The following is a 19,469-nucleotide window of genomic DNA, read 5'->3' as shown; positions in this document are numbered from 1 at the left end:
CGGCAATCCCGCATGAAAGATTGTTTGGTTGTAGTCTTGTAGACGTATGAAACAAACCAGTGTTCTGAGTTGAAAGCACAGCCGGGTCTACATGCTTACGGACCTTGATAGAAACAATAGATCGGCAAACTGTCCTACATGAGGAGGGTGATGCAGTGCAGGTTTGATCGACACACACAAGAGATTCTAGCTCAATTGGTTGTGTACCTCTCTCCTCATGGGAGAGTTTGAATCCCACCAAGTGTTGGTTGGGATTTCTTTCTTGTGAGAGTGATTTCTACAAGAATATTCACACAACCAAGTTTATTCTGCAAATACAAGAAATGAATGACTAGTCCAGTAGTCCTCCTTAAACCCCCTCAGTCACGCAAATAGGTTTAAATGAGATAACAACCAAGAAATAACATGTTCCCAATGGTTCTGACACACACATGCAACTATATGTTACATTCTAACCTCGCTAGAAACTGTTTAAAATAAACAAACACCAACTCCTGCGAATTAGTCCTTCAAACAGGTAAACAGGGTAATCTGATGCAGGGGAGGATGGAGATGGTGCCACATAATGCCTTGTTGAAACATAGAATGGTATGTATATCCACTAAACGAACTGCTTAGAAGCCTCTACCATTTTGAGAGTACGCGTTGATTCCATTCGAATGGAGATTAGTCCGAGACTTTCAATCTTCAGGAGATTCTGGAAAAATTTGTATCTCTGATTTGTGGTCCAGTGGTCGTGCTTCAAATTTAATTCAATTTTTGCAATAATGTTTCAATCTAACTTGTGAATTGGTATACTAGGTACTCCTAGTAAATTTCACGTTTCTACATCCTGTCATTGTGATATTTTCACTTAATCGGAGAAAACTACATGTTGCGTTTTTTTTCTCTTCATATTTGATTGAACTAATAAAGGAAATATGGGAATAGATTGAGATCGAAACGGTCAACATAGTCCGATCAAACTACACTCGATCTGTAAGCTCCTTTCCGCCTTCTGATTCTCCTCCTTTGTATTGAATCTGGACGGCTTTGAAAGTGTAGTACTTCACACAGATTGTGTAGTACACAAGATTCACAACCTGCAAGAATGTGATCAACCAAAAGAAGTTCTCTAACTTCCCCTTGTTTATATTGTAGTCTGGAAGCCAATTCGAACCATTAGGTCCTGCAGTATATTTGTGTACAAGTGTCACCATGAATGTGCTAAGATAACTTCCAGCTGCAATCGCTGTCAAGTAAAATGCAGTAGCACTGCTCCTCATGCTCTCTGGTGACTGATCGAAGAAATATTCAAGGTGTCCGACAGACATGAAGCCTTCAGCCACGCCATAAAGGACATACTGCGGGGCAAGCCATAACACTGAGATAGGTATGGTGGCATTTGGAAAATCAGTTAGACCATTAGCTGCAGCAACATTCTTTCGTTTAACTTCAACAAAGCCGGATATGAAGGTGGCTATGGTTGATATGGTGAAACCAATGGTCATGCGGTGCAAGTAGGAGATGCCTCGATCAACGCCAGTGAAGTGGCGAGCGACTGGTATGAAAACGCGGTCGTAAAATGACACAGTTATTAACATGGTCACAACCGTGAAGACAGACATAGAGGCTGGAGGGATCTGAAAGTGAGGAGTGATGTGCCTGTCCATGCTTCGAGCTTGTTGAATTGTGAAAGTCCCTTGGTTCGCAGAAGCTGTTACGAGTAGGAGGCCAGAAGCCCATATAGGTCCCATTCGAAGAATTGATTTTAGCTCTTCAACTCTGTGGACTGTGCTTACTCTCCATAAATTCAGTTCTCCAGAAGTGAGTTTGTCTTCATCAGTCATGATTGCAGCTTTGTCAAGAAACCTGCATGGTGCCGTATTAGAGTTCATACAATATATCTTAAGTGGGGCAAGTCAAGTGTGGTTTGGCGAAGATTTAGCATCTTAATATTTATCCGGCTACACACTTCAACAACCGTTGGCACCTTGCCGGTCCTTGATTTTCCTTGACACCCTTGTTTAAGGTTGTGTGATAGAAGGGGCAGAGGTTTGTACCGTTCTCCTGCTTTGGAGTAGTGTTTGATAGAGTGTGATTCGAGCGCACTGAAAATAACAAGAATTTTGACATATTGCATATTATTTCGGAGTACATGTCGTCTGATCGAACCAAATCTAAACAATCGCTTTGTTATGAACATCTTAGTTAAAGTACTTTCTGAAGAAAACAAGAGTATGTTTTATCTTGACTTACTTCATTTGTTTTGTGTGAAGGAGTTTTCCATTTGCAATAATGGAAGCATCAAGCTCGTCATTCTCATACAACAAAGCTGGATTAGAAACCTTAGGCAAGTTTCTTTTCTTAATGGCAGCAACCAGTGCTTGCAACAAGCGCTTGAAGGGACTCCCAGAAGGCTTCAAGATTCGGTACATCCGATAGCCTCCGACAAACGTTACAATAGAGAAAAACCATACTACAGTGGGTATGCCAAGACCCCATCCCCATCCAACATTATCTTGTATATACACAATCCCAGTTATTGCAACGAGGAAGGACAATCCCATGACAATGTAGTACCAATTGAAGAAGTTCCATGACTTGGCCTTCTGCTTGGGATCTGATTCATCGAACTGATCTGCACCAAATGCTACTACACATGGTCGTAATCCCCCTGATCCAATCGACATCAGTACAAGACAGACATAGAGGAGTGATAACTGACGATCTGTGGCCTCTATGCACACCTCATTTCCTTTACAAGGTGGTGGTGTCAACTTTGGAAGTGATGCTGATAGAGTCAAGGTTAGCATCCCCTGTTCACATGAAGATTACGTAAAAGCCAAAGTTAATATCTCCTTAAAACTGAAGGCTGTATAAACACTCACTATAATATGTGTTGTATAAACAGGTCAAGCGTTCATAACCATTAGGTAAAATACTGAAGCCACAGTGATTGTCCAGAATCTTCCACCGTAAGAATCTGCAAAGAAGGCACCCCCAAATGTAGTAATAGTTGCAGTTCCTCCAAAGTTGGTCAGAATGTTGGCTGATTTGGTTAATGGCAAGTGTAGCACTTGTGTCAAATAACTTATCATGTTAGAGAAAAAACCAGCTGCAGCCAGTCTCTCACAAACCTCATTTGCTACACCAAACAAAGACAACAACATCCTTAAACATAAGATTGATAAAAGCACAGCGGACAAATTTGTACAAAAACTGTAATCTGTCAAAATATTTTAACATAAGCTCATAAGTCCAATGGAAATTAATGACAGTCCAGTAAATTTATCTGACCACAGACTATATCAAACTTCAAATTGAAATGGCCATGGAAGAATTGTTAACAGCAGATAGGAGGGGATTCAAAAACAAATGATTGTGACCGCTGCACATGTAACACTGTATTTAAGGCGCAACATAGCAGTACGTCCAAGTAAAATATGCATTGTGATTGCTCACCAAAGATGAATGGTAATGTTCTTGCTCCTCCTTTCTTCTTTTCAACTACAGTACTATCGCGTTTTTCATCCATTGTATCTTTAAGATTCTTCTGACACTTAGATTTCCTTGAGTCCATTATTTATATAACATATATAAGGATGCATGGTATGGTTCCACACTCCCACGTACATATGATGCATTAGATGTTAATAGACAAAGTTACACTAGATAAAGTTTAATCAATTCAAAATGACAACAAAGAGACGACATTCTTTCTCTTAGTTTACACTCTTTTTGACTTGTAACATAAAGTTCCTATATGAAAATTTGATGAAGTGGAAACTGGAAAGGGTACGTTTTGGATTTTCTCTTGAGCATTTTAAATGAACCAAAAGATACCAAATCTATTGTTTCACCCAATGCCTATATAACATAGTCGTGTTCGTTCAAGAAGAATCTGGGCGAAGAGTATGTGAGCATCAAGTTTTCAAAGGGACCGGCATGAGGTATCGTTTGCTTGTTATACAAAATGGACCGAACCAGTTTTCTGAACTAAAGCCCAGCCTACTCTTGTGGGTGCTTAAGACAAGCCTATGGACCATGTAATATGCCATATGACTATACGAGCATGAAGGTATTTTAGACCGAGTTTTAAAACAAGCCGAGCTCAAACAAACTGAAGCAAATTGTAGTGGTGGTGTTCTCACATCCCACACTCCCAGGTGTTTCTTTTCGACTGATGATGTGGTGCTGCTTACCGCTTAATCCCATGTCACTCACATAAGACAACACAGGTTGCTCTAAGCCGGCCATGAGTTGGGCCCAAGAGCAGCCACAAACTGGTACATACTGTGCCACCCTGAAGATATGACGACTCATTTTAATCACGAGATTTTCAATTCTTCAAACTACCAGACAAAATTGGCTAATGCTTAGTGGAGCTACATCAAAAGAACACCAAAGTACCAAACTAGATCCGATGTCACATTTGCATCGAATAAAAAAAGACAATGTGGCTAGTTGCGAGAAAATGTTCAAGATAATTAGAACTCGCAACCAGTGGTAAGAGATGGGATAACAAGAGTGGAAACAAGAGCAAGACTAGGCAATGATAAGTTGGAGATAAAGGGTTCCAGAAACACTGTTCTCCACCTCAAAAAAACATAAGGGTTTTAGAAACACTTTTCTCCATCTCAGAAAATCAAATTAAAAATGCAGACCAACTTTCGTTCTGTTTTTTTCATGTCCAAAATGCTCTCGAGATAGAAAAAGAAAGAACTGGCTCAAGTCCTTATCCAACAAAATTGCAAGCATGCAACATACAGCTTTCAAGAGGATGAGACCTCGGTATAAACTACAAATGTGAAAGACTAGCTTGTTGGGTAAAATTTCATTCAGCGACCAAAGACCAAGCACAAGCCTTATATTACCCACATGAGAAACTGATACTCTAAAGGAGTGCCTATAAAACCCAAACGGCTGGAAGTCAAACCCATGCCCATGCAAATGCGGGTAAACAAATCCCATGTTCCAACAGGTCTCGTGCAGAAACAATATACATTTAATGGATTCCCAACTGACATTTATGCATAGTGTATAAGACAGCTAGAAAAAAGGAAAAACAAGCGGATGAAAAATAAACATCCCAATAGTCCTTCAAATACTCTACCATGCTCCACACTACATATTCCTCGTTTCCTCCCACCATTTAGTAAGCAAGTAGACGATAGAAAAGGGATGGAAAACAAAGAAAAAAGGGCAACTATGGTTCACATAACATTCATTCCTCAAACTCATTGATGTGATCGAGAAGATAATTTGCTGCCAACTCTTCGTTCTTATTGCACGCAAAGAACACCTCAAGTACAATAGCACGGTCAAAGCCCATTGCCTCTAACTGTAACAAGTACAAGGATGGTCAATATTAAATGACTGTCTACATCAAAACTACATTTGAGATCATAAAGAACTTAGTAATCATGCAAAGTTGCAGACTAACTCTATAGAATATATACATGAATGCAATGAAAACTTACACGTTCAATGGCTTCACGCTCCTCTGGTGTGACAGTTACAGACTGCGGCATTGCTGCAGCAAGCTGTCCTAGTACGTTGCTGGTATACAAGACTACATACTTAGCAACATATACATCCAAGGATGACTTTGAAAAATGCACAAGCAATACTATGAAAAACACATCTTACCCTTCCGCTCCTCCTTCAACAGGTTCGTTGATTAGGCGGAGAAAGTCAGCCTGATGCTCTTGAATAAGCCTCATTAGGTTTGGGTTCTGTTTTCCTAGCTCTTGAAGCATGGGCTGTTAACAGACAAAAAAGCTATGAGTCTTGGGGATAAAGAAAAGACGGAAATGAGAAGCAAACGACAAGAATTTATAAATTAAAATATAAATAATAATAATAATAATAATAATACCTGCAAGATTTGGGGATTAGCTTGTACCATAGTTCGCAGAGCTTGAAACTACAAAGATAAAGAAGAATAAATTAGATGACTACTAATATCCATGTGTGTAAGGGAGCGAGACAGATGGACACAGAGAGCACCCGGGTACCTGCTGACTATTGCGTAGAAATTCCAAGGTACCTGCACCAGCAGCATTAGAACCCACATTCGGAAGGCCCTGTTGACAACACAGTAAATCTCATTCAGGTAAGGTATAGTTACAAGCAGTGGAGCACCTAAAACTCAAATAACTGAAATAAGCATATACATAATTTTTCATAACGAATTAAACCTGTGGGAAGAGATCTAAAGGATTTGCATTGGGACCACTGGATGGAGCTGGAGGCAACTGTTGTGCTGGCTGTGGAGCCTGAGCAGGAGCAGCAGTAGTTTGCCCAGTTGCAGGAGGCCGGATTACAGGTGGGACTTCTGCTTGTTCAGGGATTCCCTGATACATTAAAGAGCATATTTATAGAAGAAAAAGATAAAAAAAACCGAATAATACTAGACGGAACAAATGGATGTGTAAACCCCAATGAATTATTCGTTGCCCAAAATGTCAAACAGGAGTCTCTTAGTTACTTGTGCACAAAACTTCCCACATCCGAAAGATTAAGCATACGTAGGACTAGACCAGTAATTAAGAGTCCGGTACTTGAATGATTCTAGATGAGAGCAGAGATATAACAAAACTAACAAACAAGTGCCTGCATACAATCGGATGTATAACAAAGGAAATTAGATCAACATGCCAGCATGAAGTACAAACTTTTATTTATCTCCACGTGGGACTTGAACTATACTGCAAATTTGGCAAATAGAAACACCACCAAAATGAGTAGCTGATATTTCTAATTTTTGCATACTAATTTCAATCTTGTTTTACTTAATGTCCATAAAATTATCTTTTGGATACTATCCAATCAGCTTACAAAGGGATTTGTAGACAAGGAACCGACGTGATGAATTACAGCCAGATTAGAGTGGAGACTTGAGTGGAGATGATTTTCTTATAATGGTGATTATGTTCATAAAATATCAGTCAGCTTGGACCATTCCAGCCTTCTCCAAACTTACAAGTTGCTCTTAACTTTTGCATTGATCTACCTTTCGAAAAAGAAATCAATTCGCAACACCCTTAACAAAATATTAGTGCTTGGTTCACTTTGTTGCCCTTGTAGGGTCACTATGGCCTTGTGTACAACTGTCAAAGGAGAAATCTGATCCCAAATTTTATGCCTTATGATGCTACTAGTTACACCCATGTACAAGAAAAACCATGTGCACATTGATCCCATATTATACAAGGGCAACGTGAACATTTTGAATTTAAAACAGCTAGTGCTAACAAGTATAAGATCATCAAAACTCAGTCCTGTTATGACAAACCCATATCCAATATGTATGAATGTATGTACGTATATGCCAAAGGATATGATGAGGCAGTGCAAAAAGAACATAAACGGATAAGCCCATCCATATATAACACATAATATGTACTTACAATCCAAATTATTTCTTACGTCAAAGAGCATAAAGGGATAAAACAAAAAGGAACAACTTACAGAATATAAATATTCAATAGCTCTCTCTGGGTTGTTGTAAGCTGCACGTAAAGCACGCTCTACAATATCCCTGTCCCAAGTCCCTCCGCCCATGTCAAGAATCTGCTGGATGGTCCCTTCACGGTTATTTCCTGCAACAAAAGATGATGCCGCCTGACCATAGACATCTTCTGTGCTGCTTCAGCAAAGGTTTGATAAAAGCCAGATCAAAATGTCAATGAAATATATATGCATTACAGCTGAAAATTTCTTTTTGATTATATATTTACAATAAAATACAACAAACAGAAAAACACTCACGATGCAGCAACTGTGGCAGCAGGAGCAGGAGTAGCTGCAGCAGGAGTGGGTTCTGGGACGGATGGTGGTCTACAAGCAAGTTACACAACGTAATATCTTTATATCAGTATCTCAATTCACAATTATAAGTATCTTCATAGAACTTGCAAGGAATATGATTGATAAATGTGATAAGAAACTAGAAACTCACGGAGTCGCAGTTGTTACAGGACTTTGAGGTGGTACTGATGGAGGAGCTGGAGTGGCCTAAACATAAGAAGTAAATCTGTTAGGTTAGTTTCAAACAACCACTCAAAGTTCAAAATGGAAAAATGAAATCAATTGGCCGACTAAACAGAGGAAAAGCCAAACGAATTGACTTAAAATAAGATTCATCCATTCAATCCACCCTCAAACACATTCAGGTAGAGTTTCAATGTGTTCCCTGCAATACATCGTGAATACATTTCACTTCATTAGCAAGTAGCAGGAACTCAGCATACAACTTTTTGGGTGTATTAAACTTCGGCATGATTGAATATCTACTTTAACTTGGCTCAAGCACAGTTTCAAAGGGGGGCTTAAGACAGTCGATCAAATGGGTTTGCAATTGGACCTAAAACCAAGAGACATAATTAATCTGATCCAGCATGTAGGCATAGGTCCCCTAAAGTTGACTCATCTGCTGATGCACACTGACTCACTGCGATAACTTTACCAGAGTTCAGATTATTTACAAAACCAATTTCACTGGAAAGCAACTACCTACAATCTAAACACGGCCTTTGCATCTCAGAAGTTATCTATCTATTCTTGCCAGAAATTTTGGCCCAGTAAGAAAATGTCCATTTATTTTAGTACCAAAAGGCAAGATCTTGTAGATTGCAACTCTGAGTGACATTAAAAATCAAGTAATCGATAAGCTGATATAAGAACTGCTAACAGCAATTCCAATTAGCTCCACAGTAAAAATGTGTTTTAAGAGAATAAGGTAGAATAGAAGCTTGCCTTGAATAATGTTCCTTAGTACATTTGTTACAAGTAGTTAATTACAACTGTTCATACCTCATCCAAAAATTATACGCAACAATATAAATGTAAAACAGGCAAACAGCAACTGGTATTTATTGAAAATGTACAACGAAAATCACGTACCGGATTCGAGGTTGTAGCTGCTGTTGTTGAAGCACCACCGGATGAAACCTTGTTCTGGAATCATTCAAGAAAATAGTGTTTGAAGTAGAGTAATAATTAAAACTTTAAAAGGATATCAACCAACATTATGATTGTAAACCATTTATTGTGCAAAATAAGTATGCAATTAGCATATTGGTAAAAACACAGAATGATGTCGAGTAAGTAACTAGACTCTCCAAGTGTCAGGGAAGTGCCAGAAAAGTAAAAGTCTAAATGCAGATTAATAATGAAAGTCATGAAACCAGTCCGAAACAGGTCTGCCTAGGGTATATAAATCAACCTTACCTAAGGATCTAATGGACGGACACTTATCTGTTATAAGAACAGGATAAGCTGAAAACTAGGTTATTATAAATTTTTGGAGCATAAGTGAGTACAAAACTATGTGTGTTCTGTCATTGAGTATAATTAATTTTTTGCATTAGTAACAAGTAACTATGGATTAAACCTAAATATAGTGTTGCCAGATTTTTTGATGGACTCTAATTAATGGAACAAAAATGTTGAGACTTGACCATGGATGTCTGAGAGTGAATTTACAATTTACTTCCCAATGCTAGTACCTGTATGAACATTTTACTCTCGTTGTGCAACCACTGGATCTAGAATTAAAACAACTAATAAAAAATAAGGGTCATGCACCATGCTTCTCAATGCCAGTACCATCTCCATTCAAATGGATACCACTGATAGGGGCCTAGGGCCTTAGAGATTTAATAATATTATGTCCAAATAATTCAAGATATAACCAGTATTGCAACTTGAACCTCAAAATAAAACAACCTGGTATTATTGCTTGGATTACTAAAGCACATTGGTTCTCATTTCTCAACATCTTTCACTGATTTCAACCAATAAATGACTTCCTCTTTGGTTCTCAAACAGCTTTGGTAACTATATATTGACTCCTTTCAGATTTCAACAAGCCCTGGATATGGACTTTAGGAAGTAAGGGAACTATGGATCATGCACCATGCTTCTGTGTGTCCTTTCCAGTTGCAGTTAAATGAATCCCATTGACTACATCTAAACACGTGTAATAAAGACTTGTCTATTTAAATCTAAACGTATATAGATAAAACCAGAATTGCACCTCGATCCCAAAACTTTTCTGCTTGGGCTAGTAAAGGAAATCAATTAGGAAGTCAGATGACAAAACATCCTCTATGGCTAATAACTTCTTTATGATTTTCGACTCATCATTTGGTCCTCAACACCTTCTTTTTGCCACCAATGCCATCAATTCCCAACTAAAAGTTCTCACAAAGATATCCCCAAAACCGAATCTAACAGAAGAAAGCTCATCCTTGAGAGCAGCACTATATGCACTAAAATATGATGGAATATTGGATACATCAAGTAATAGAGCAGACGCACCTTTGTCAACATAATGACGAGAAAATTGTTTTCAGAAACATTATTTTCACCCAAACTTGTACCATCTTTAAGAACTTTCCCCTGATGAATAAGCATTTGTTGTGCAGCTGGGTAAACATCTGCGCCTTGAACAGTTTCAATAGTTTTCTTTACATCCGCGACCTACATAAAACATAAGAGGTTTTAAACAACATAATTCATATGCAACAAGTAGTGTGAAATCTAGTATATACTAAAAAGCTTTTTTAAAGCACTTGCATAATCACAAAGCTTGCAGTTGCCAGAAAATGGAGTTCCACTTCACTAGCCATAACATTCATCTCAAACGAATACATTAACACAATAAGACTTATTTAACTCAAAAACATAACCTCTCTAAAACAAACAAATTACTCTCAATAAATTATAAAAGCTTAACCTCTTTTTTAACCCAATTCAATCATCTAAACATGCCTGACACATTAACTTCACAATCAACTTAATAACTTCACAAGTCATTACTATCAAATCAACTTAATTTGTCCACATCCACTTCCTTCTTCAATTAAATAAATCAATAGCAAAAAATCTAAACTTTATAACAAAATTCACAATCCAAACTAATAATAACATAAAACCCTAATCCTTAGCCAATAATAACACAGACTAAAAAACAAAACAAAACCTAATCGACAGTAAATAAATAATAGAGTGAAAAAAAAATAAATAGAGAGTGAGAATATAAAAAAATTACCGTGTCTTCCGGTGTTACTTCGATTTCAAAGTGAGTGCCTTTCAAAGTTTTGACGTTAATCTTCATCTTGTTTTTCTTCTTCTTCCGTTTCTTTTTGGAGAGCAGCAAAAGAAAATGAGGAGAGAGAAAAAAGAAAAACTAATGAGCAAGCAAAGTTAAAAGCTAGTAAGTATTTCGAGTTTTATATATGAGATACGGCGAAACAATTTAGTGTTAACTAGGGTTGAGTGTTGTCCTGATGTGTTTACCGTTGATTTTAGATCTGGTGGGAGATTTGTTGATTTCGAGGATAATGGATGGTGTGATGTGTAGTAGATGGACGGGATACGGTATTGTATTTTTTTTTTTGTAGGGTGTATTTTTAGGTGCCGAGGAAGAAACTAGATTCTCTGGTACGGTGTGTTTATCGAAATTTCGACGGGTGAAATTTTGAAAATTTGTGGGAATTTCTCTATTTTCTGAAAACTGAAAAATTGCATAATTGAAGACCATAGCCAAATCAATGAATAAATGATAATTCGGTTGGCATGCGTTACTCATGATATTACAATGAGTATGGATAGCAGCAATAGCAACGTAACGTTTGCTTGGGGCCTTGTAGCGCAATGTGCGCAATGTGTGGCCGTGCATTCATTGTTCAAAATTTCGGAGTTGTGGGAATTTCAATAGCTCAAAAAATTGGATATTCAATTAATTTAGACCTATGTGGTAAGATTTAAATTTCGACCCTATATATTAATATTTCCATACCGTTTGTTACTTTGTTTTTCCCAAAAATAGAAATATTTAATGGAATTCTGAGATTCCGTTGTGGATTAGGAACATTGGGGCACTTGTGTCCCCAGTCCCCTACTACCCTTGTATGATTTATTTGGGAGATTCAATAAAATATATCCAAAAAAAAAACTCATTGAAGTTGGAATCTTATGTTGCATCTGCTTTTGGTTTGCATACTCTGTTAAAGTTTAACACAAACAAACACTTGATCTTTGGTTGGTTGCCTGCACAATCTTTGTTCTTGGACTGAATGAATCAAATGACCTATAACATTTTATCAGAGAAAATAAAGATACCCTTGCTTAGTCAGTTACTTGATTAGTGTAAGAACATTGTCCATCAAAGAGGATCTTATACATATGAGATCAGCTCAAGTCATGAGTGTTTAAAGCATCTCCGATGGTCTGAATTTGGCCCAACTCATAATTGTTCGCCATGCGACTGCCAGGTCTTGTGTTGTATGACAAGACTTCTGCCGTATGGTGACTGTCTTTGGGTCCAAGCTTCTGAACATGAACAAGTCACGAGCAGGCCACCTCTCTTCGTTATTTACATAGCTAACGAATTTAAGTTCCCATACATTCCGGACGTACCCTGTAGGTCATATAAGAAACAACAAACGAAACATGGACTAGTCATTAAGCAATAAGTATGATGTAGGTAATTCCTGCAAGAGAGATATTTAACGAATATTGGGTCACGGGGGGGGGGCATGAAAATTGCAGCTAATACAGCTCGAAGACTCAGAGGCTTAGCTGAACAATTATTTGCTATCGATGATCACTTTGTGGGATTCACCAACTAAACTGAAATAATATGCATCTCACAGAAAGAAGTGAAACAAACGATATTTTTTTTAAAACCAAACAGCACACTCAGTAAAATGTTCTTAAATACATGAACATACCTTTCTCCGAGGTGCCAGTTTTGGAGATACCAAAATTACCAAATCCCATTATTCTTGCCTAGAAACGACCTCTTTCGTGAACTCAGTTGCATCTTTTCTCAAAAAGGATATTCTCTCCGGAACTAGGTTGTTTAGAGCAATATTTCCAATGCAAGCTCCAAAGCAGGCAATGAACTGTCCGATGCCTGACAACAATTAGAGATACTAGTTATGAACAGGACTTCTCTATTAGCCATGTTTTGGATGTGTTTTGCATGTCTACTAAAGTAGATAATTTTCAAGTTAAGATAGCTTCTTAATACTGGAACTCCATAATTCGTGGTGATACCAGAAGCTGTTGATTTTTAACTGTGAATTATAATCAACTAGATGAATGCCATCTTTCAGATTTTGAGCGTTGTCCTTCTGTTCTTAGACTTTTCAAGTTTTCATGCTAGGCTTATCTGTCTACATTTGAGTAAACAACAATAACTTGCCAGTTTGAAGATATATGATAACATGGAAGGAAATAAAACTCAGCAATCTGTTACCAATGACATTTCAGCACGGCCACTTGCTGAATTTAGAGCAAAACCGCCACTGTAGCAGCAGTGCAGCACATGTCAACGACATTCTGACACTGTGCAATTGAGGATATAAACTGACCATTATCTTGCTGGTTAGTATAAAATCCAGTGTTCTGACCATCCAATGAGATGAATATGATATTCCATTTAAAAAACCTGGAGAATGAATGGGATGTCATGACACGAGTTGATACCAAAAGTAAGGAGAGCCTAAAGGTTCCAAAGGGCAACTAGAAAATTTGCAACTGGTAATTATGTCAGAGGATTGCTACTTTCTAGAGACGGAGACAAATGGGAGCCATCAAAGTCTGACAACTCTAATCCTTCTCCCTTTAGAATATCAATTGAAGGTCTCCATTTCACGTGATTGATGCCACCGATTCTACTCATGCATGACGCTATTACTGGTTTATATTCTCAACCCAAGCAGCAGATGATGCTATAACAGGTAAATCTCCAAAAACATCAACAATTAACCCTGACAGCCTGCAAGGAATCAATGAAACATAACCAAAATACAAGGGGCCTAATAGCATGCATATTCAGTAGAGCCTTAACAAAAATAATGGAGGGAAGAGAACGAATGCATATAAATTCCACAATAATCTTTATAATCCTTATGACAAACATTTTTAAAAAGAATACCATAACCGATGGTGTTTATTAATAGTTTCTGCACTCCTTAGTAGTGAAAACTACAGCATGTCAGATTAGGGGCTTGAAGATTCAGAAAACCATCAAAACAAATGCAGAACTCATAAATTAAGAACTATAACCAAATTCACGTTATGTGGATTGGGAAGTTTAATTAGAATGAAAATGGAGAACATCTGCATTTATACAGAACAAGTGGCATTCAATAGTAGAAACTGAATATAGAATTCACATTGATGAAAACACTATATTTCTCCTTCCAATCACATAGAAGAATAAAAAAGGAGAATCATTTAGTCAACTGGGATCAGCCAGTGAATCTGTAACAGACCATTACACCATTATCACAAAATAAACCATGAGCCTTTCAACATTCTCTTTTACAGGACCCGCAATCCCACATGCGAAAAAATAATGTTTCAATTCTGATTTCTAGCCATTTTGTTTTTACACACTTGGAAAAGATCGGAACTACCATAACCCCCACCAACTTTTCCCTTCACGCACACACACACACACACACACAAAATTTTAGCATTATCCATTAGTAGATGTTATGATCTTTCAACTGAGTTACTATAGACCAAGTACTGTGATAACATAATTACACCAAACTTATAATGCTAAAATGATATACACTACTGTTTATTTACAGTTGTATTACATAAGATATAAATAAACAGTAATTTTCAGCAAATCGCTGATAGCTTCGTTCAACTTCACTCGTCATTTAAATTTATTCATTCAAAAGAAGGGGAAAAAAATGTACGTGAAAACACTTTCTAACCAAGGAATTCAAAATATGCAAACACAAGGAAGAACTAAAAGAACATAGATAAGTTCAAGGAGTTATACCAGCATTCTATCCAAATTAAGTTTGACAATCTTAAAGAATTAAGGATGTGATAAGTTATGGCTTACATTTAACACTTTTTTAAGGTTACATCTTTCCCCAACCATGTAGCAATTAGTAATTGAAAACAACATAAACATATAAGACACTCGAACAGATATTATTCATCTTAATTAACCACTTTTTAGACTGTAGGCTTGATCCAAATTGGAGTTGGAACAACATACTCTGACACTGACACCAGAAGTGGTTCAAAGCTCCCATCTTCAACGTTGAAGATTCCAAAGTCATGAGGCACACACACACTCTAAATTAGGGTCTAAAAATCCATTGTGGTGGTCGTCCATGAAGTAAATACGATTTGGTTTACACCCAGGCATATCCGAAACTGATAGAGACGAGAAAGAACTATCGCCTACAAACAACAACCGCCCTGAAAGATTTTTGACCTTAATCCATGTTTTTGTGCTCCTATCCAGCTTGAAGACGCCAAAGCCACGAGTTTTGTGCCTCACTATTAGCAATAATTCCCCAGAAGATTCAACCAAATACTTCTTCCCAAGCTTATCATGAGGCTGTGCTATTTTATTTACCTCAGGGTGATTAGGATCATTCACATTACAAACAAAAACTTGTCCTTCATGGTTGACAGCATAAAATCTACCTTCACAGCATATAACATCATCAACAAGCTGATAAGTCCAATCTATAGACACCCAAGCTTTACTCCCAGACATAAAGAAGGCTAATCTATAGAATAATAGAATGCACCATAGATTGCCATAACTACACAAGTAGAGGTTGATAACGGATTCGCAGACAAAACGACCTTATGCAAGAAGTTAAGATCATGAATAACATCGTTTTCACCAATTTAAAACGCTGTTAAAGGTGGAAGCTGTATCTCATTGTTAACAAACAAGAAGGGATTATACAAATGAACTTCAAAATAATCAGAAACTGTTACCAACCATCCATGGCTAGAACCAGGGAAAAATTTCTTGCTAGGCACTGGTAAAGGATAATTGTAGATCCAATTCTTGTTAAGGCTGTAAATATGACATATATGGATATCACCATAATTTATATCAAATTCAACAGGAGGAAGCATGAGTACTCGAGGTTCACAAGAGAGATGATCCCTATTTTCATCACTATAAACGGAACGCCATTCATGACAAACAACACCGAGCTCTTATTAGAGTTTTGAGGTATCTTAAATATACTTCAGATTTTGGTGTTCATTATGGCAGATATCCAACTGTACTAGAGGGGTGGGTACAATGATGCTAACTAGATTGCTGATTCTACGGAATTAAAGTCCACAAGTGGGTATGTGTTTACCTTAGCAGGAGGTGCAGTGTCTTGGAAATCTACCAAGTAAACCTGCATTGCTCATTCCACTATGGAATTTGAGTTTATAGCTTTAGATAAAGCTTGTGAGGAGGCAGAGTGGCTCATGAACTTGTTGTTGGATATCTGTATTTGGCCTAAACCTGTTCCACCTGTTTCTATTCACTATGATAGCCAAGCAGGCAAGCAGCTATTATGAGGGTTCAAAATAATTCCTATAATGGAAAGTCTCAACATATACGTCGTAGACAAAACACTATGTGACAGATGTTACGAGATGGGATCATTGCTATTGACTTTGTGAGGTCAAAAGATAACTTAGCTGATCCACTAACTAAAGGCCTAGCTAGAGAGCTTGTTTTTAGTATATGGATATGGGGTTAAAGTCTGTTAAAGACTGAAGCCTGTTTGTTAAAATCACGGATAAGTGTCACCCAACCTTAGTGAATGGAGATCCCATAAATAAGGTTCAATGGGAAAACAAGTTATTCGAGTGATTTGTGGGGGTACTACAATCTAAAGTGAAAACTCTGTACCCATCCCTATGATGTACTAGTACCTTCTGTATATTCTTAAGGATGAGTTTTAACTCTTAATGTTTTCTATAGCTGGGATCTAGTAGGGTGTAGTGATACAATACACTCCTGATAGAAACACCCATATAAGTAAGGAAGTGGAGCCACTTCCTATGGAAACTGGATAGGCTAGTCCCTAGTAGCACTTATGAAACCTGGGAAACTCTTGGCCGTTATGTGCACAACCGAGGAACTCTATGATGATTTTTGAAAGTTATGTGAGTTATCTGTTGACGCAGTTTACACAAAAGTTGGATAATTCAAGACTTAGTTCACTGGTCAACAAGTAGACCCAACAGACTAACACTAAGCAAAGGTTTAAGCCTTATGACACCTTCAGCCCATTCATAACTTCTAACGCACTTCAGCTTATATTATTTTCTAATTTCATACATGTGGGGGATTGTTATAAAAATATTACTTAGTTTTTAATATGTATGAAACATGTCTTTGGTTGGGTTTGAACCCATGACCTTTTCTCTTTTACTATACTTAAGTGTGGGACTTTAGTCCCATATTGGAGAAAGAACTTGAGGTTCTTATGTTTATAAGGCTTATGTCTTTGCATAGGTGTAGTGGTAAGAGAGATAAGGGTGCTCACGCGCCCACATGGGTTTTGAGCCCCCCAAACCCTGGGGAGCTCCAAAAAACCTTAGTGTGCATGTGCCCACACACGTCGCGCACGATGGGGGTGTCGCACATCCACCCAATTGGGCATCACGTGGGTGTGGGAATGGGCTTGTTTTTGCAAAACTGGTTTTGTGTTTTTTTCTTTCTTTCTTACATTAGAAATAGTCAAACCAATTTCTCCTCCACACACGATCTCCTCAATCACACTGCGTGATAAGCTGATCTAGCTAACGTTCATCTTGATCTTTTTCTATAAGATCAACTGTCGAACGACACGGAAGAAAAACCAACTTTTCTTCTCAATTTACAAACTATCTTTTACTTATGCTGGAGTGCATCTGAGAGTTTCAAGAGCCCACTCGAGTGTGCTGTCTTGTGAAATCATTAGTCATTGAATCCTAGGAGGTGTGTGCCAGAGGTCGTCAGCGTATACCGGTGGCAATTTCATATTCAGGACATTGTGATTTCACAATCCTCGACTGTTCGTTGCTACTACTATAATTTATTGGTTATTTATTCATTCATTACTGGCTGTTTGGGCCGGTTTGTATACTTTGTTACCGATGTCAAAGAATAATGAATAAAAAGAACCAATAAATTATAAAGAATAGCAAACGAGCGATTGCAAAATCACAATGTCTTGAAGGTGAAATTGCCACCGATATACATTGACGGCCTCTGGCACACACCTCCTAAGATTCAACGACCAATGATCCCTCAAGACAGCACTCTAGTGGGCTCTTGGAACTCTCAGACGCACTACTAGTATAAGTAAAAGATAGTTTGTAATTAGAGAAGAAAAATTGGTCTTTCTTCCGTGTGGTTCGACTGTTGATCTTATAGAAAAAGATCAAGATGAACGTTAACTAGATCCACTTATCACGCAATGTGATCGAGGAAATCGTGTGTGGACGAGGAGAAACGTGGTTTGACTATTTTTCTTTCTAATGCAAGAAAGAAAGAAAAAAGCCCAAAACCAGTTTTGCAAAAACAAGCCCATTCCCGCACCCACGTGATGCCCAATTTTGGGGATTTGCAACCCCCATGCGGGCATGCGCACTAAGGTTTTCTGGAGCTCCCCGAGTTTGGGGGGCTCTAAACCCATGTGGCCTTCTGGGCGCGTGAGCACCCTTATATCTCTCTTACCACTACACCCATGGAAAGACATAATCACATAAGGCTTATGTTAAGAACCTCAAGTTCTTTCTCCAATATGGGACTAAAGTCGCACACTTAAGTGTAGTAAAAGAGAAAAGGTCATGGGTTCAAACCCAACCAAAGACATGTTTCATACATATTAAAAACTAAGTAATGTTTTTATAACAGATATCACCATAATTTATATCAAATTCAACCGGAGGAAGCATGAGTACTCGAGGTTCACGAGAGAGATGATCCCTATTTTCATCACTATAAACGGAACGCCATTCATGACAAACAGCACCGAAACTAACGTAATCCTTAATGTTGATCACTTTATCAGCAATGAGAGGGTCTGGAAGATCCGACCAACTGACCTCTTCTTTGTTATCTAACTCATCTTCTGTTCTAGGCATTGGCTGATTCACAGTATACTTTAATCACCAAAGAAAAAAGAGAAGTGGTTTTCATTGTGTTTTTACAAGTAGAACAATATCTAGAAGATTAAAAAAACTGAAAACGACAAGGATTTTAATACCTCTATTGGACGCTTGTCAGAGTTTAACCGAGCGAAATCCGGTATGAATTTGGCTAACCTCCTTCGAGCCCGATGATTTTTAAGTCAAGGACTCTCACCGACTGGAGTTCGACCAAGCAGAAATTTCAAATTCCGTCGGAATTTCTGGAAACTGAGTTTTGACTTTTGAGTTTTGACATTGAAATTGGAATTTTGTGTGGGTATTCTGCCATATCGATGTGTCGGAATTTGGGCCCTCCGAAATATGACCCGACATGGATATTTTGGGCCTTGGTTAAGTCGCGTGGATATCCATTCCTTCACCGGAACCAATCCAATAAATTAGGAGCGTTGAGTGAGTTCAATTGAATTTGGGAGACATTTTTGGATTTGAAACTATGGTCTATGGGCCGGGTATCTTTCATATAAACTTGATGCATCAATTGTTCATTGTAT

At 37.9% G+C, this 19,469-nt stretch overlaps 2 protein-coding genes and 1 long non-coding RNA gene across 5 annotated transcripts; all 3 read right to left on the bottom strand.

The window, feature by feature from the left end:
* Positions 1-384: 384 nt before the first annotated feature.
* Positions 385-3,602, bottom strand: LOC147479597 (protein NRT1/ PTR FAMILY 3.1-like). Of its 2 annotated transcripts, XM_086575437.1 has the most exons (5): positions 3,445-3,602; positions 2,910-3,127; positions 2,239-2,798; positions 2,043-2,090; positions 385-1,851 (listed from the first exon to the last, which is right to left on the bottom strand). In XM_086575437.1, the coding sequence occupies exons 1-5, from the start codon at positions 3,560-3,562 to the stop codon at positions 966-968; spliced, it is 1,830 nt and encodes a 609-aa protein (XP_086431563.1). In that variant the 5' UTR covers positions 3,563-3,602; the 3' UTR covers positions 385-965. The 2 variants fall into 2 exon arrangements, with proteins under 2 accessions (XP_086431563.1, XP_086431564.1); XM_086575438.1 differs by lacking the exon at positions 2,043-2,090.
* Positions 3,603-4,969: 1,367 nt separating this feature from the next.
* Positions 4,970-11,411, bottom strand: LOC147479596 (ubiquitin receptor RAD23c-like). 2 transcript variants are annotated; one of them, XM_086580755.1, is made up of 12 exons: positions 11,042-11,411; positions 10,309-10,470; positions 8,890-8,943; positions 7,946-8,001; positions 7,756-7,824; positions 7,456-7,633; positions 6,183-6,338; positions 6,000-6,068; positions 5,861-5,908; positions 5,632-5,744; positions 5,463-5,541; positions 4,970-5,323 (listed from the first exon to the last, which is right to left on the bottom strand). In XM_086580755.1, exons 1-12 carry the CDS (start codon positions 11,105-11,107, stop codon positions 5,207-5,209), a joined length of 1,167 nt encoding a protein of 388 aa, XP_086436881.1. In that variant the 5' UTR covers positions 11,108-11,411; the 3' UTR covers positions 4,970-5,206. The 2 variants fall into 2 exon arrangements, with proteins under 2 accessions (XP_086436881.1, XP_086436882.1); XM_086580756.1 differs by having other exon boundaries at positions 7,456-7,630.
* Positions 11,412-11,948: 537 nt separating this feature from the next.
* On the bottom strand, positions 11,949-19,213 carry LOC147479595 (uncharacterized). Its single transcript, XR_015205225.1, has 3 exons — positions 19,035-19,213; positions 12,726-12,910; positions 11,949-12,412 (listed from the first exon to the last, which is right to left on the bottom strand). It is a non-coding gene; the product is annotated as an uncharacterized LOC147479595 (long non-coding RNA).
* Between the last annotated feature and the right edge of the window lie 256 nt (positions 19,214-19,469).

The sequence above is a fragment of the Coptis chinensis genome, chromosome 8, assembly GCF_015680905.1.
Source record: "Coptis chinensis isolate HL-2020 chromosome 8, ASM1568090v1, whole genome shotgun sequence".
Lineage (NCBI taxonomy): Eukaryota > Viridiplantae > Streptophyta > Magnoliopsida > Ranunculales > Ranunculaceae > Coptis > Coptis chinensis.
The sequence above is the reverse complement of the archived record's forward strand: the minus strand, read 5'-3'. Positions and strand labels throughout refer to the sequence as shown.

Excerpts from the sequence above, each read along its gene's own strand:
- LOC147479597 (XM_086575437.1), bottom strand. The coding sequence starts at position 3,562 with ATGGACTCAAGGAAATCTAAGTGTCAGAAGAATCTTAAAGATACAATG. Across the intron at positions 2,799-2,909 it reads CTTCAGTATTTTACCTAATG|GGGATGCTAACCTTGACTCT; the intron begins GTTATGAACGCT and ends TCATGTGAACAG. Across the intron at positions 2,091-2,238 it reads CTTCACACAAAACAAATGAA|TGCGCTCGAATCACACTCTA; the intron begins GTAAGTCAAGAT and ends TGTTATTTTCAG.
- LOC147479596 (XM_086580755.1), bottom strand. The coding sequence starts at position 11,107 with ATGAAGATTAACGTCAAAACTTTGAAAGGCACTCACTTTGAAATCGAA. Across the intron at positions 8,002-8,889 it reads CAGCTACAACCTCGAATCCG|GCCACTCCAGCTCCTCCATC; the intron begins GTACGTGATTTT and ends TCTTATGTTTAG. Across the intron at positions 5,909-5,999 it reads TTCTACGCAATAGTCAGCAG|TTTCAAGCTCTGCGAACTAT; the intron begins GTACCCGGGTGC and ends TTATCTTTGTAG.